Source organism: Lynx canadensis, chromosome D2, assembly GCF_007474595.2.
Source record: "Lynx canadensis isolate LIC74 chromosome D2, mLynCan4.pri.v2, whole genome shotgun sequence".
Classification (NCBI taxonomy): domain Eukaryota; kingdom Metazoa; phylum Chordata; class Mammalia; order Carnivora; family Felidae; genus Lynx; species Lynx canadensis.
This window is the reverse complement of record NC_044313.2, coordinates 71,761,086-71,776,518: the sequence shown is the minus strand read 5'-3', so window position 1 is coordinate 71,776,518 and position 15,433 is coordinate 71,761,086. Positions and strand designations below refer to the sequence as shown.

Genomic DNA, 15,433 nt, shown 5'->3' with positions numbered 1-15,433 from the left:
GGAGGAACACATGCAACCTGATCTCTGACATCTACACCAGGAGATTTACAGGATCAAACTTGACATTCCTAGGTCAGTTGCCATAAAGTCCTGGAATGGCCCGATGTCTCCCCCAAAGGTTTCCTATAGGTATCTGAGAAAAACTGTTCTCCCCAAATGTTCCCTGATTTCATGGAATCATGAGGATGCTTTCTGATTTGTTGCCTTGAAAATAACGTATGGACAACGAAGAAATCCACCAAGAAGGTTGCTTGGCAGAGGCTGACAGCATTTCCTTAGATACGATGGGCTAGGACTTGCCTTCCCCAGTTTTCGTACACTTTGAAACGCTCTGTATAGTGAAGCGCACATAACCTGTAGGTGATTTAATGTGACCTGTGTTCTCTCTGAAAAGTCTTCTGGTCTAATGAGAATATTTTAATAGGACTACCACATTTGGATTTTAGAGTTTGGTACATAAAACCTTTTGTGCCCTAGTGCAAGTGCGAGATTTCTCTCTTTGTCTCTGATTTTACTTCTCTGTGTCTGTCTGGCTCTCTCTTTTTCGCTCCCTCTTTTCTTAAATTTCACTTTGTATGAGAAGTCCCTAAGGAGCCTCCTTAGATCAGGTTTCCAGCCCTTCCTCCTATTCCGATTCATTTGGCCTGTGCCAGGGCCTGGGGATCTGCATGTTTACAAGGCTGTCCCCACAGACGGGTCTTCCGGGGACCTTGATCGAGAACTAGAGATACCTAGAGCTCCATCAGTGGGCTTCCACATTTCCATATGATCATTGCCAGCTATGCACTCAGTTAGTAACAATGTGAACTTTCCACTCCTCGTTTAGTTTCTTCTTATCCGTCTGCCTCATGAGCTTGGTCTATTTCTTTCTTTCTTTTTACTTTAAGTTTTTTTTTTTTTATGTTTATTTGTTTTTGAGCGAGAGACAGAGCATGAGCAGGGGAGGGTCAGAGAGAAGGAGACACAGAATCTGAGGCAGGCTCCAGGCTCTGAGCTGTCAGCACAGAGCCCGATGTGGGGCTCGAACTCACGAACCACGAGATCATGACCTGAGCCGAAGTCAGACGCTCAACCGACTGAGCTGCGCCCAGGTGCCCCTTGGTCTTTCTGTTTCTATCCTCACTCATCCTCCTCAATCCCTATACTCTTCACCCATTCAGATATGCTACTTCCATTGTATCTATTTTTCTCAGTTCCTAGAAACAAAAAATAGACCACCAACAAAACAAACGAGGAGCTCATTCTTGTTTGTACAATTCAAACAACTTCTTTGTAACCACTGGTTGTATCATCTAGGTTTCTCTGGCACCACTCTGTCTATACCTGCTGTGTGTGTAGTTTGGAACCAGCGCTTTTTAAAAAATTTTTATTTATTATTTATTTTTGAGAGAGAGAGAGAGAGAGGAAGAACGAGTGGTGGAGGGGCAGAGGGCGAGGGAGAGATTAGAGCCTGACATGGGGTTCATGCTCATGAACTGTGAGATCGTGACCTGAGCCGAAATCAAGAGCCGGAAGCTTAACCAGCTGAGCCATCCAGTGCCCCGGGATGAGGCCTTCTTCAGCTTCTTTTTTAGGGTTGGAGCATGAAGTACTACATAAGATGTCACAATGGATTTTAAATATTCAATGTACTAAGCCCCAATATATTAATTAGTTAAATATGCATGGAATCAACATTAAAATAGGGAGCCAAAACCTTAATATTATTGAATATTGTTTTGGAAGTTCTGGCTTGTGTTAAGTCCTAAAAGAAAAAAAAAAAAGTAGATTGCATTACTGTATACATTTAGGTGCACAGCAAAGTTTTTAAATATCGATCATGATCAGTATAAGAATTCACAAATACCCCTAGAGACAAAGAAACTTAGAAAAACAAGAGCATTCTAACACATCAGAAATAACTTTAGAAAATATAATGAGACCATAATCCCACTCACAATGGCAACAAAATACATGAATTGATAATAGGAAAGATTTTACCAAGTAATGTCAGAAATAAAGAAAACCACAGCAGTCTATTAAAATGCAAATGGGCTTCTGAATAAGTGGTGATAAATAGACATAACCTGATTTTGGATAGGAAGGTCGAGATTTATTAAATGCCAATTCTTCCTAATAAATTTATAGGTTTAATATAGTTCAAAACAGTTCCAGAGGAATTATATTCACAACTTGGGGAAATGATTCTAAGATTCACTTAGAAGAATAGCCATTAATAATAGTTTTAAAAAATCTGAAAAAGAAGAATAAGAAAGAGGAACTTAGCACTTTGGGATTTAAGAGTATATTATAAAGATTGAGTAATCGGAAGAAAAAAAAATGAGACTGATCCAAGAGTGGAGAATGGGATTACTGAATCAGTAAAACACAGAAAGGAGACAAATTATTTATAGGAATGTATTATGTGAAAATTACATGTCACAATCAAGAATTGATTAATCAGTGTATGGTGCTGAGGTAATTGTTTAGCAGTGGGAGGGATAAAAAGGGATTTTATGTGCTGATCCCTCACCAGAAAGAAAAAGAAAGATCAAACGAGACTTTTCCATCTCTCACGTTATGGCAGGCTGACTTATTATAGCCAAACTCTCTGCTGATTAAAACTGAAAATTCTGAACAAAATACAAAAAAAAAAGTCCTTCTTGTATGTGAAAAAAAAGTGACAAAAGATAAGGAATTATCAAGTCAAAGTCTGAGTGAACAGGGAGACCTGGAGGAAGCAGGCAAAACTGCTTTTGCCTCAAGAGCACCTGCCCAACCAGGGGACCTTGAGCCTCAGTGTTCAGCCCTCAAACTGCGGGGAAGAGAAAAGAAAGCCCAAAACTGCCAAGATGGGTGTGCAGTGGGGACCCACACTGAGTCACCCAGCCTCAGTGGGAGGATGAACCGGAAGGAATCAGTTGCATCCTCCACAGTGCCTGGAGAATGCAAGGTACTGGCCTCGGTGCTGAACACAACGGCCCTGGATCCCTGGGATGTTGTAGTCCACTCCGCTGTGGGCTTTCAGTCCACATTCTGACACCCCTAACCCCTAAATTTATGTAGTGAATTTGAAGCGGCCCCCAACTAGGAACACCTCATGGCAAAATGAAACACATATCCTCTCTAGAGGATCCTTTCCTCCTAGGTCTCCACGTGTTCCCCAACCCATTTTTCTAAGGGAAATGAGCAGCTCTCGCTAAAAAAAAATGTAAAAACTACACAGGGAAACAAGGAACCAGCAGAAACAGGTCTTCAAGTACTTGAAGCACTTGAACTACCAGACACATTTTAAAACTACTTAATGTGTTTAAAGGAATAAGAGGTAAAACTTACAGACAATAGAAAATACTAAAATGATCCAGCATGTTTGAAAGAGAACCAAATAGACCTTTCTAAATGAACAAACAAAAAAAATGGCAAAAAATGAAGCAGTTGAAGTAAACACACACACACACACACACACACACACACACACACACGAGATTAGACACCTCTGGTGAGAGAATTAGTGAACTACAAGACAGAAGAAAGTACCCAGGATGCAACACTAATAGACAAAAAAATTAGGAAATACAACAGAAAGACAAAGACAGGTGACACAGACTAAGAAGATCTAAAATATATGTAATCAGAATTCCAGAAAAACGGGAGAGACTGGAGCCTAATCAATGTCTGATGAGATGATATCTGAAAATTTGTCGGAATTGATGGAAGACACTGATCTAGGGACTCAAGAACGCCAATGAATCACATGCAGGGTAAAATAAGGAAGAGAGAATCCACACAGGACAAACCTTAGTGAAAGTGCAGATATCAAAGACACAGACCATCTTAAGGCAGTTAAACAAAAGAATGGATTACATTCAAGTGAATGATGAATGGAAAGCTCCCTTATCAAAACCCATCATAGAAGCCAGAAGTTTGATGTATTCAATGTCCTGGAAAGAAAGTATCTGCCAGGGTAGAATTCTATGCCCAGTGAAAAGATCTTTAATTTTTTTTTTTTAATTTTTTTTTTCAACGTTTATTTATTTTTTGGGGGACAGAGAGAGACAGAGCATGAAAGGGGGAGGGTCAGAGAGAGAGGGAGACACAGAATCAGAAACAGGCTCCAGGCTCCGAGCCATCAGCCCAGAGCCTGACGCGGGGCTCGAACTTACGGACCGCGAGATCATGACCTGGCTGAAGTCGGACGCTTAACCGACTGCACCACCCAGGCGCCCCTAATTTTTTTTTAATGTTTGTTTATTTATTTAGAGAGAGTGAGACAACGTGAGCAAAGGTGGGGCAGAAAGAGAGGGAGAGAGAGAAAGAATCCCAAGCAGGCTCTGTGCTGGTGCCCCCAGTGAAAATATCGTTAAAGAACCAGGGACAAAATAAAAATATTTTACGTAAACAGAAGCCGAGAGACTTTCGCTAAATGTAGTTCTGAGTGATGTTCTTCAGATGGTCTCAGACAGAAAGTCTAATTCGCAAGAAAGAACAAGGAGAAAAAAAAAGTGGCAGATACATTGGTAAATTTAAGCAAACATTAGCTGTACAAAACCATACAAGGGTAACATAAAACTCTGGATGGAAGGAGAAATGGACTCCAAGACTTAAAAATTCTTCGTAATGTCCCGGAGGCAAATAAAGATCCTGATTAACTTAAGACTGGTAAGTGAAGTATGCTTGTTGGAATGTTCAGTGTAACTGAAGGAGTAGAAACACAGTGTGTAACTTCCTACTCACTACAGAGGGAGAAACAGAATGACGAAACAAAAAAATGGCTCTTCATAAGTAACAAAATAGAACAGGCCTCCTCTGTGATGCTCTGCTTAAAAGTCAGTTCCAGAAGGGTTATAAGCCTAAATAGGAGATCGCAAAACCTGAGAGTGCTTAGAATCATAATAGAGGAAATTATCTTTATGATACCTCCAGGGTAGGGGAGAATTTTTTGAACAAAAACAGCAAAAAATTGAAGTTCACTAAAATTATGACCTTTGACTTATCAAATAATGCCCAAAAAGAAGACTTAAAAAAACAAGCCACAGAATGGGAAATAATGTTTAAAATATGTATAGTAGATAAAGCACCAGTGTAGAGACGAATACACAATTACTATAAATCAACAAGAAAGCCAGATATGTCGATTAAAAATGGCCAAAAAGGCGGCACCTGGGTGGCTCAGTCGGTTAAGCGTCTGACTTCGGCTCGGGTCATGATCTCGCGGTTTGTGAGTTCGAGCCCCGCGTTGGGCTCTGTGCTGACAGCGCGGAGCCTGGAGTCTGCTTCAGATTCTTCGTCTCCCTCTGTCTCCACTCCACTCCTGCTTGTGCTCTGTCTCTCTCTGTCTTTCAAAAATGAATAAACATTAAAAAAAAAAATGGCCAAAAGGCTTGCACATGCACTTCACAAGAGAGGAAATAAAAATGGCCAAAAACATGAATATGTATGTAAGCTAATTAATAATCAGGAACCTCCACACTAAAACCACACTGTGTTACCATTTCACATTTGCCAGACTGACAAAAAATTAAAAGTTCCCACAGTGTTAAGTGTAGAGCAAGGGAACTCTTATGAACTGCTGGTGGTGGTGTGAATTACTGTGTATATTTTGGAAACAGTTTGGGATCATAAGGTCGAAGATGCATATATACTAAAGCCAGCAATTTTACTCTTAGATTTTTATCCCGGAGCAAATCTTGCACATTTATACCAGAACACACACGTAAGATTGTTCCTTTTAGCAATAATTCCTAAGAGCCCTAAACTGAAGCCGCTAGAAATTCTACCAACAGTGCAATGACTAGTGTGCAGCAGAACAGATCTTACTGGAGCCATATGCAATGGCACGGGTGAGTCTTGACCATGTGACTTGGAGCAAAGGAAGCCAGACACCAAAATGTCTCATATAGTGCCATCCGTTGGGTAAAAATAGACAAACAATTCCATATGGAAGTCGCAAAATCATTCTTGTTTAAAAAGCAAGAAACTTATTTTCACCGGAGTCAGGATAGTTAATGCGGAACCCCAAGAGGGGATAGAAAGGTTTGTGATCAGAGAGCCGCATAAAGGGATTTCTTGGGACTAGAAATGCTAGATTTCTTGAACCAGTTGGTAGTAACTGAGATGCTTACTTTATAATTATTTTTTATCTATCATCTATCTATCTATCTATCTATCTATCTATCTATCTATCTATCTATCTTTAAGTTTAATTACTTATTTTGAGAGAGAGAGAGCAAGGGAGAGGCAGAGAGAGAGAGGGAGAGAGAATCCCAAGCAGGCTCTGCACTTTTAGCAAAGAGCCTGACCCAGGGCTCGATCCCACGAACCATGAGATCATGACTTGAGCTGAAACCAAGAGTTGGACACTCAACCAACTGAGCCATCAAGGCTCCCTTTATAATTATTTTTTAAATTATATTTATCTATTTTATGCACTTTTTTGTATTCCTGGCTTACAATTTTAAAAATGTAAAAGAAATTTTCCCAAAAAGGTATGAAATAAAATCAAACATTTATTCAAATTCTAGAAAGGGGATGATTTTCCAGACTTGGAATCTATAAAATGAAAATAAATAAAACACACACACATACACACACACAGATGTGAGTCCATAAAACTTTTATACTTCTATATGTTTAATTAATTAATTTAATTAATTAATTTAAACATAATAAAATTAAATAATTTGGTAAAATATTCAATACAAATTTGATAAAAGTTAAATATCTTTCTTCTACCAACAACTCACACTTTAATTGTTAAAACTCTATAAGCAAATGATATCAGTATATGTATTTCACTTTAGGGACAAAATATTTCGAAGTAATTGTGAGGACCATATTTACCCTTCTTATAAAGAAAGAAATACAGATTAAAGTAAGAGAGTTGTTTTGTTTTGTTTTTTTTTGTTTTTTGCTTTTTTGTTTTTTTGTCCACTCAATCAGCACAGGATAAATTAATGATATTGCCAACTGGGACAAGATGAGATTTCGTAGACATTGTTTGTATTTGTGTAAATTTTTACAATCATCTGGAAAAGCATAATTTATCAAGAATTCTAAAATTCATCACCTATAATATAATAAGTCGATTTATCAGAGGTGGTCTAAAGGATGAATTCAAAATATGAAAAAAAGATTTAGGTACATCAAGATCATGACTGCAGCATAATTCATCATGGTAAAAAATGGAAGATAACCCAGAACCTAACAGTCGGGGAATGCTTGCACTAAATACAGCATGTTCCCTTTCAGTCATGAATTTAATGTTTTAAGTTTCCACTATGGCACTGTTTGTATGTGTACGTCTATGGGTCATCACAAGATGGAAAATTAGTTCGCTGGTAAGTGACTATTAGTAAGTCTATACAGTAATATACATATACGTAGTGCTTACAAAAGAAAGTACAGTTCAAAAAGATAAAGAATTATATGCACACTAAGATTAGACCTTCATAAGCTATGCATAGGTAATACGTATGATGTATATATGTATATGTATGATGTATGATCATAATATACATCATGATTACAGCTAGAACCGTGCCTCAGCACTCGCAGGCAAAAATACTGAACGAGAAAGCATAAAAATGCTAATATTGTTAGTGTCAGGATGCAATGATCATGAATGATCTATTCCCTTTCTTCTCTGTGTCCTAGAGTGCTGCAATATTATGTTATCCTATAATGGAAATGTTAATTCATACTAAAAATTTGCAGAGACCTTCTAAATTTGCATTTTTCTCAGATGTTTCATACTTTAATTTTTATTTGTTTATTTTAAAAATTAATGTTTATTTGTTTTTGAGAGAGAGAGAGAGAGAGAGAGAGAGAAACAGAGCACGAGTGGGGAAGGGCAAAAAGAGAGGAAGACACAGAATCTGAAGCAGGCTCCAGGCTCTGAGCTGTCAGCACAGAGCCTGACACAGAGCTCGAACCCCTGAACTCTGAGATCATGACCTTAGCCAAAGTCTGACACTTAACCAACTGATCTACCCAGGTGCCCTGTATAATGTGTATTTAAATGAGCAAAAATTATTTAGTAAGAAACCCAAAATTAAGAACTTTTTACAGTGTTTCAGGCTACTTTCATAGGAGACAACAACAATCTCTGATGACTAGGTGTTTTCAAGATTCCTTTTCAAAAATAATATTTTCACGTTTGCTGCACTGTACTGCATTTAAAGACACCCATGAAACAGTGGTGCTTGTAAGAATTATAGTTGTGTATCAGTAAGTAGCGTTGTGTCACTGAAAAAACATGTTTATAAAAATCTGCTGCATTTCGGGGTACCTGGGTGGCTCAGTCAGTTAAGTGTCTGACTTCACCTCAGGTCATGATCTTGCAGTTTGTGAGTTCAAGCCCCACATCGGGCTCTGTGCTGACAGCTCAGAGCCTGGAGCCCATTTCAGATTCTGTGTCTCCCTCTCTCTCTGCCCCTCCCCTGCTCACACTCTGTGTGTGTGTGTGTGTGTGTGTGTGTGTGTGTGTGTGTGTCTCCCTCTCAAAAATAAATAAACATAAAAAATTTTAAAAAAATCTGCATTTCATACTCTTTGTAAAGGCACATGTATAAAAATTTCTAAGGAAAAGTACATTTTCAGGAATACAATTTTTGGAGCAGCATAATATCTGGGTTTTGGTGGCTGTAGGGAAAGAGGGAACCTTTTCTTTTTCTTTTGCTAATGTTACTTTCACCAGTATTAACACAGTGGTCTGTGGTTTCATTAATTAGCACTAGCTTGAAGAGCTCAATAATCACCATTTGCCATTGCCTTTGCTGAAGAGTCTGCTCAAAACTTTGCTGGTTTGCAGCTGGGAGGGGGATGGGGGAATTGTTTGGCTTCTTGCTATTGGTTTGTGAAGCTTTTATGTATTACAGATGCAGTTTGTGTTTTGCAACTACTTTTCTCAGTCTTGGCTTGCCTTTTCATTTTATAACAATGTATTTTGAAGAACAGCTGGTTTAAATGTTCATGAACTCCAGTTAAATAACTGTTTTTTTCCCTTTAAAGTTCCACTTTTCAGTGTTTTGTTTGGGAAAGCTTTGCTAAACCCAAGGTCACTAAGATTTCCTCTTATGTCTTCTTTGAGAAATGTAACAGTTTGTTACGTTTATAATGCACGTTGACTTAGGTTTTATGTGTGATGTGAAGTAAATGTCAAGGTGTTTTTTTGTTTTGTTTTGTTTTCTGTTTTTTTCCCCATTCCATTTGTGGAAAGAATTATCCTTCCCCTCATTTAGAGGAAAGGTGTTTTTTCACATTGTCACTTTTGTTTAAAATCCATTGACTGTGTATGTTTTCGCCTATGTCTGGGCTCTTTGTTCTGTTCTCTTGATCAAGATGTATACTTTATGCCAATACCATCAAGGCCTGATTCCTGCAGCTTTGTGATAAGTCTTCAAATCAGATATTGTATATCCTCCAACTTTGTTCTTCCTTTTCAAAGTTGTTTTGCCTCTTCTAGATCTATTGCATTTCCAAGTAAATTTATATCACATTCTAGGGAAGGAAATAAACCACTGAGACGTTGCAGATCAGTGGTTGTCTCCAGACAGAGGAGAAAAGGGGTGTAGGTTAGAAAAGGCCGGGAGAGGAAACTTTAGGGCAGCATGGCTGTGCTACTTATTTTCACTGTGGTTGTGGTTTTCATGGGGATATCCACGTGTCAAAACTCATCAAATGGTACACTTTATGTATGTGCAGGGGTTTTGTATGTCAGTCACACCTCAAGAAAGTTGTTCAAAATAACAATAGAGGGGCATCTGGGTGGCTCAGTTGGTTAAGCCTCAGACTTTGGCTCAAGTCATGATCTAGTGGTTCGTGAGTTCAAGCCCCACGTCGGGCTCTGTGCTGACAGCTCAGAGCCTGGAGCCTGCTTCCGATTCTGTGTCTCCCTCTCTCTCTGCCCCTCCCCTGCTAATGTTCTATCTCTGTCTGTCTGTCTGTCTCTCTCTCTCTCAAAAATAAACATAAAACAAATGTTTTTAATTAAAAAAAAAAGAATAAAGCTAACAATACAGGGGCACCTGGGTGGCTCAGTCTTGATTTCAGCTCAGGTCGTGATTCCAGGGTTGTGGGATTGAGCCCCACATCAGGCTCCATGATGAGCATGGAACCTGCTTAACATTCTCTCTTTCTCTCTCTCTGCCCCTCCCCCGCTCCTGCACAGGTGCGCGCGCTCTCTCTCTCTCTCTCTCTCTCTCTCCCTCTCCCTCTCTCTCTCTCCCTCTCTTGCTCTCTCTCTCTCTAACTTAAAAAAATAAAAATAACAATACAGGAAAGAAATGGGCAGGAGGAACATTTTTGTAAATAAAGACTAAAATCAGTAGAATTCCTATATATCATCCAACTGTGAAAAAAATACCAATAATCAGAGCTCATTCTCTTGCTTTAAGAAACCTAGAAATGTAAGCCTCCTCCCCTCACCAGCTGCCCTCATGGCCCACTATTTTGCCTTTAGGCAAGAATGGTTGGTCATCTTACTTTTCAATTAGAATATTTGGGAAAATGTTTATCTTCCTTTCGGATAAGGATTCAGTAATTAGAATAAATTCTTTAATGTTTATTTTTGAGAGAGGAAGAGGGCACATGCATGCGTGTGCAAACACACACACACATGCACACACACACTCAAGTGGGGGAGGGGGAGAGAGGGAGACAGAAGATCCGAAGCAGGCTCCACACTGACAGCACAGAGCCCGATGTGGGGCTTGAACTCATGGAACCGGAAGATCATGACCTGAGCTGAAGTTGGATACGTAACCGACTGAGCCACCCAAGTGCCTAAGCATTCAGTTATTTATTTATTTATTTCTTCATTCATTCATTCATTCATTCATTTAAACATGAAATTTATTGGCAAATTGGTTTCCATACAAGCATTCAGTAATTTTTAAATGACATAAAACCATGTCAGTATAGAAGGGGAAGGAAAAATTCACTTATCTTCGTAGCCTGAAGAGTCAGTGAGTTATAGATCTTTCCTCTGGGAAGGCCTGGCCTTTTGTAAATCTTTGGAATGCAAGGAGATACCTGAATTTTGTCCATTTATTCATAGTAAAGTTTTGATGAAAATCCCGTGATCATAAAAGTTTTATGAGGATTCCGACTAAAAAATCATTGTGATTTGCCCTGCCCAAAAAATCAGGGGGATTCTTACCATTTTCTTTTACCATATTATTCTTACCATTACTAAGAATAAATCTAGAATTTAGTTTATCACTATACAATTGCTCCCATATTTAATACCTGCACATGAATTGTAAAACAACTTTAGCAGATAATTGATGAATTGATGCTGGGACTGTTATCTCTTCCCTGTATGATTAGTTGCTTTAACCAAGCCATGTTGACTTTTCCATCAGATGGTTCCAGGTCATTATTGCTCCATTTAAACTGCCTTTCTGACTCCTTCCTATCACTTTGGGTGTTAATTCAGTCAGAAAGCCAGTAGCATGATTTGCAAGAACTCCACATTTTCATCTTAAAAACCAGAAAAGAAAAAAAAAAAAAAAAAAAAGAAAAGGGTTGTAGGGAAACAGACATACAGAGATACAGGTTTCTGGTGGATAAACAATTATTTAAGAGGCATAATTCCTTTTCAGTATGAGATATTGATATATTTATAATGATGGTTTAGAGTTTTCAGGTAACTGTGTGACACCTCAAAATGTTCAATAATTGTGAACTGTAGCGAACTGGCCTCTGTAGACAGAAAAAAATGTGATGGTCCTTTATATCTCTAAGATGTATCTTAGTCCATTCTCCATATAGCTGCAGAATTAATGACATTCTTTGGCCTAACTTTGTTTTCCCGAGACCCTGCTCATGCCACAATTTTATGCGAAGGGAAGTTATCAGCAACTTACTAACATTTCATTTTCTGCATATGTGCCAATAGTATGTGTATATTTAAATTATTTGGAGGTGGCCTTAACCCAATCTGACTGGTGAATTAAAATGTGAAATCTGTTCTGGACCAAAGAAATAAGCAGGGACGCCCGGGTGGCTCGATTAAGCGTCTAACTTCGGCTCAGGTCATGATCTCGCGGTTTGTGGGCTGGAGCCCCGCGTCGGGCTCTGTGCTGACAGCTCGGAGCCTGGAGCCTGCTTTGGATTCTGTGGCTCCCTGTCTCTGTGTTCCTCACCCGCCTGTGCTCTGTCTCCCTCTCTCTCAAAAAATGAACAGTAAAAAAATGTTTTTTTTAAAAAGAAATAAGCAAATGTGTCAGAGGCTTCTGTTTGGCCAACAGCATGCATATAAGCATGCTAAAGCCGAGTAGAGATCATGAGCACTTCATCCTCCTTCATCAGACCATGACATCTTGTCTTTGGCCTGTGTTCTTATGCCTCCTATACACGCGGAACGCTTTTTTTCCTGCCGTGGTTAGCAGACGTAGGCTAACCTCACAGTGTGCATTCCCCATTCCCCACCCTTTGCCTTGTTCTTCCTGGTGGTCCACCCAGTGTGTGCCCCTGGGAACATACCAGGTAGGTGATGTGCTTGAAAGTGGGTTATCCAGAGTCGGTATCTGTCTCCTGACTTACCTGGTGACTACAGAGTTACGGAGAGAAACAAAGAGCAGACTTTACAGTTGGTTCTCTCTTTGCAGAAGGATATCTTAAAATCGGATCTCATTATCTGCTCAGTGGCTGCCGTTCTGTCATTTGCAATCAGTGCCAGCACTGTGTTCCTGTCCTTGCGAGTACGTATCCCTTCGGCTTTATACTCCCCTGCCTCCTTATTCTCCCTAATAACAGAGCCGGCTGTGGGACTCCAGGGCATCGTCAGGGTAGTAGAGCCAGGAGAGGAAAACACAACACCAGCTGAGAGGTTTAAGGAACGTGGCTATTGTGCTGTGAAGAATTACGTCCCAGATGAGATTTGGTTCACACTGCAGATTGGGTTCAAGTGTTTTATCCTTTGTCCTCCGGCATCTGGGGAGCCGTATTGTTTGCTAGAGTAACAGCGCATGTCCTAGAACCCCGCGGTGGTAAGACAGGCCCACAGCTCACTGCCAGGAGCAGGACTGAAGGCATTACCATATCAGGAGGGAGACCGAGGTCCCCAAGCCAGAAGGCATTTGGGAACATGGTTTTCAGGTAGAGAAACAAAAGTGGAGAGCTCTAGGTGGGGATTCTGGCTGGAGGTTCCAACAGACAGTTACTGTCTCCATATAAAAGTATTTCACACTTAGGAGCTCTCTTTCCAACAAGGAAAGTCTATTAGCTACGTTTGTTACTCTCCGCCTCTTCTTTTAAAAACAACAGTAACAAAATCTAAAGGGCAGAGTTCCCTTGGCCTCTGAACTTAGTAGGCCAGCTCTCCACCCCCCTTCCTAGGGGCTCCCAATACAGGGTGGTTTTGTATGGAAGAAATTTTCAGAAACAAGCCCGGGGTTGCCTCTCTGTTCCGTTAGAGGGAAGAGGGGAAGGCCGGCAGTGTTACGTGATATTCATGGACACCCCTCCCCTGTCCTGCGAGGCTAAACCGTGACATTTGTCCTCTTGTATCACAGCCATTTCTCAGTGTCGTGCTGTTTGCCCTGGCTGGCTCGGTGGGGTTTGTGACCCATTACATGCTTCCTCAGCTCCGCAAGCACCATCCGTGGATGTGGATTTCACACCCCGTTCTTAAAAACAAAGAATATCAGCAGCGGGAAGTGAGAGGTCAGTAATCTATCCCTCGTTAAAAAAAAAAAACAAAAAACGATGTAGTGGAAGGTATCTGTTACAGCAGAGAGCGTGTGCAACCAATGTGAATGTGCTGAATGCCACAGGACTGCACACTTAAGGACCGTTACAATGGCAGATGTTACATTATATCTATTTTACCACAATAAAAAAAAAAAAAAAAAGGAGAGCGTGTACCTTAGAGTATGCAGTATCGCCCCCAGAACGAGAAAGTTGAAGGGGAGTGAATTAGAACTGTGTTTTATAAAAATAGTAAGCGGTTCTTAGTAGTGGGGAAAATTAATTACCATTATTCAGACCTGAAGATTATGCTGTTCCAGCTTGAGTTGACCTGGGACCAGGAAGAACATCACTTTACTGCCTTCCCATCCTCCACAAAGTGTTTGGGGTGGGAGTGGGGCAGGGATGTAGCCCAAACCTCTGAATCTTTAGGACCTCTGACCCCTTGAATTTTGCTTCACTTGACCCACACCCATACTTGATGGACTCAGCTGTTCTCAGGGCTGTTTCCCGTCACAGTCATGCAACAGCCTGGTAATCCAGGCCGTGCCACTAGCTTCTAGATAAGAAGTCTCTCAGGAGTTTCTCTCGTAGCTCTTCCCTTGCTCTGTGATCCCACAGATGGCGGAAGGATTGGATTCATCCCCATTTTCAGACACATTGAAGTTACAGGTCACAGACCGTAGCTGTCGTTTATAACCAGCTAGTGCTGGTAATTCTGTGCAGAACGTTGTAGCCCGTTGTAACGCCTCTGTTGTAGAGGGAGATATCTCATTGTCACCCTGTCCAGGCGCAGGGGTATGTGAGCAGAGCCAAGACTGGCTGACCTGCAGGGATGCATTGGACTCCCCAGATCAGTTAGCAGTAACTTTGGTGGACTGGTATGACGAAGGGAAAGGGGGGCGAGATAATTTCAAAATGAAGAAGCGAAAGAATCACTTCAGGTGCTGTCGAGAGCATTTCTTCAAGGAACATCTCTGGGTGGGTATGTGGAGCTGCCTTAATCTGAAACAGCCAGATCAGGAAAATTGTAGATTGTTTAGTGGAAAAATATGGCATCGAGGGTCTGCTGTGCATATAGGGTTTAGGGGGTGGAGAAGGGTCACCTGACCGCTCTGCCCTCAGAGACTTGCTTTTCTCAACATGCAACAGGGGCAGCTAGCTTAAAGGTCAAGCTTAATATATTTGTGCTATACATACACACACACACACACACACACACATATTTTAAATGTTCTGTTACATTCTAGGTGCTACTTAAATGCATAGTATTTTAAACCTGCATGGGCCATTTTTTAAAATTTATTTATTTTGGTGGGGGGAGAGCATGTGCACAAGCGGAGGAAGGGCAGAGAGAGAGGGGAGACACAGAATCCAAAGCAGGCTTCAGGCTCTGAGCTGTCAGCACAGAGCCCGACACGGGGCTTGAACTCATGAGCTGTGAGATCATGACGTGAGCCGAAGTCGGATGCCCAACTGACTGAGCCACCCAGGAGCCCCTTCATGACCTTTTCAGCACATGATTCAAGCCCAGGTAACGTGAACGTGTTTGTATGTTGATGTCTCCTCTTTGAGGGATGAGTGAGCAGGCAGGCCTGGGCGTCTGTCCTGTAACGGGGGGCTGGGGGTTCACGTCTGTTAGCACAGGCTCAGGCAGAAGCTCTGTGGCTGTTTCTCCTTTGCCTGCATGAGCTGTTTATAAGCCACCTGAAATCTAGCCAAGAGTAATAGACTTGACAAATTAGGCATATAATGAAGAACA

General features: G+C 40.8%; 1 protein-coding gene across 2 annotated transcripts in view; it reads left to right on the top strand.

The window, feature by feature from the left end:
• PCNX2 (pecanex 2) overlaps positions 1–15,433 on the top strand; it is a 301,846-nt gene that overhangs the window by 137,326 nt on the left and 149,087 nt on the right. For both annotated transcript variants that reach the window (XM_030334389.1, XM_032595131.1), the window contains 2 exons: positions 12,591–12,683; positions 13,497–13,647. In XM_030334389.1, coding sequence (XP_030190249.1) covers positions 12,591–12,683; positions 13,497–13,647 — 244 coding nt within the window. The remainder of the gene's footprint in view (positions 1–12,590; positions 12,684–13,496; positions 13,648–15,433) is intronic.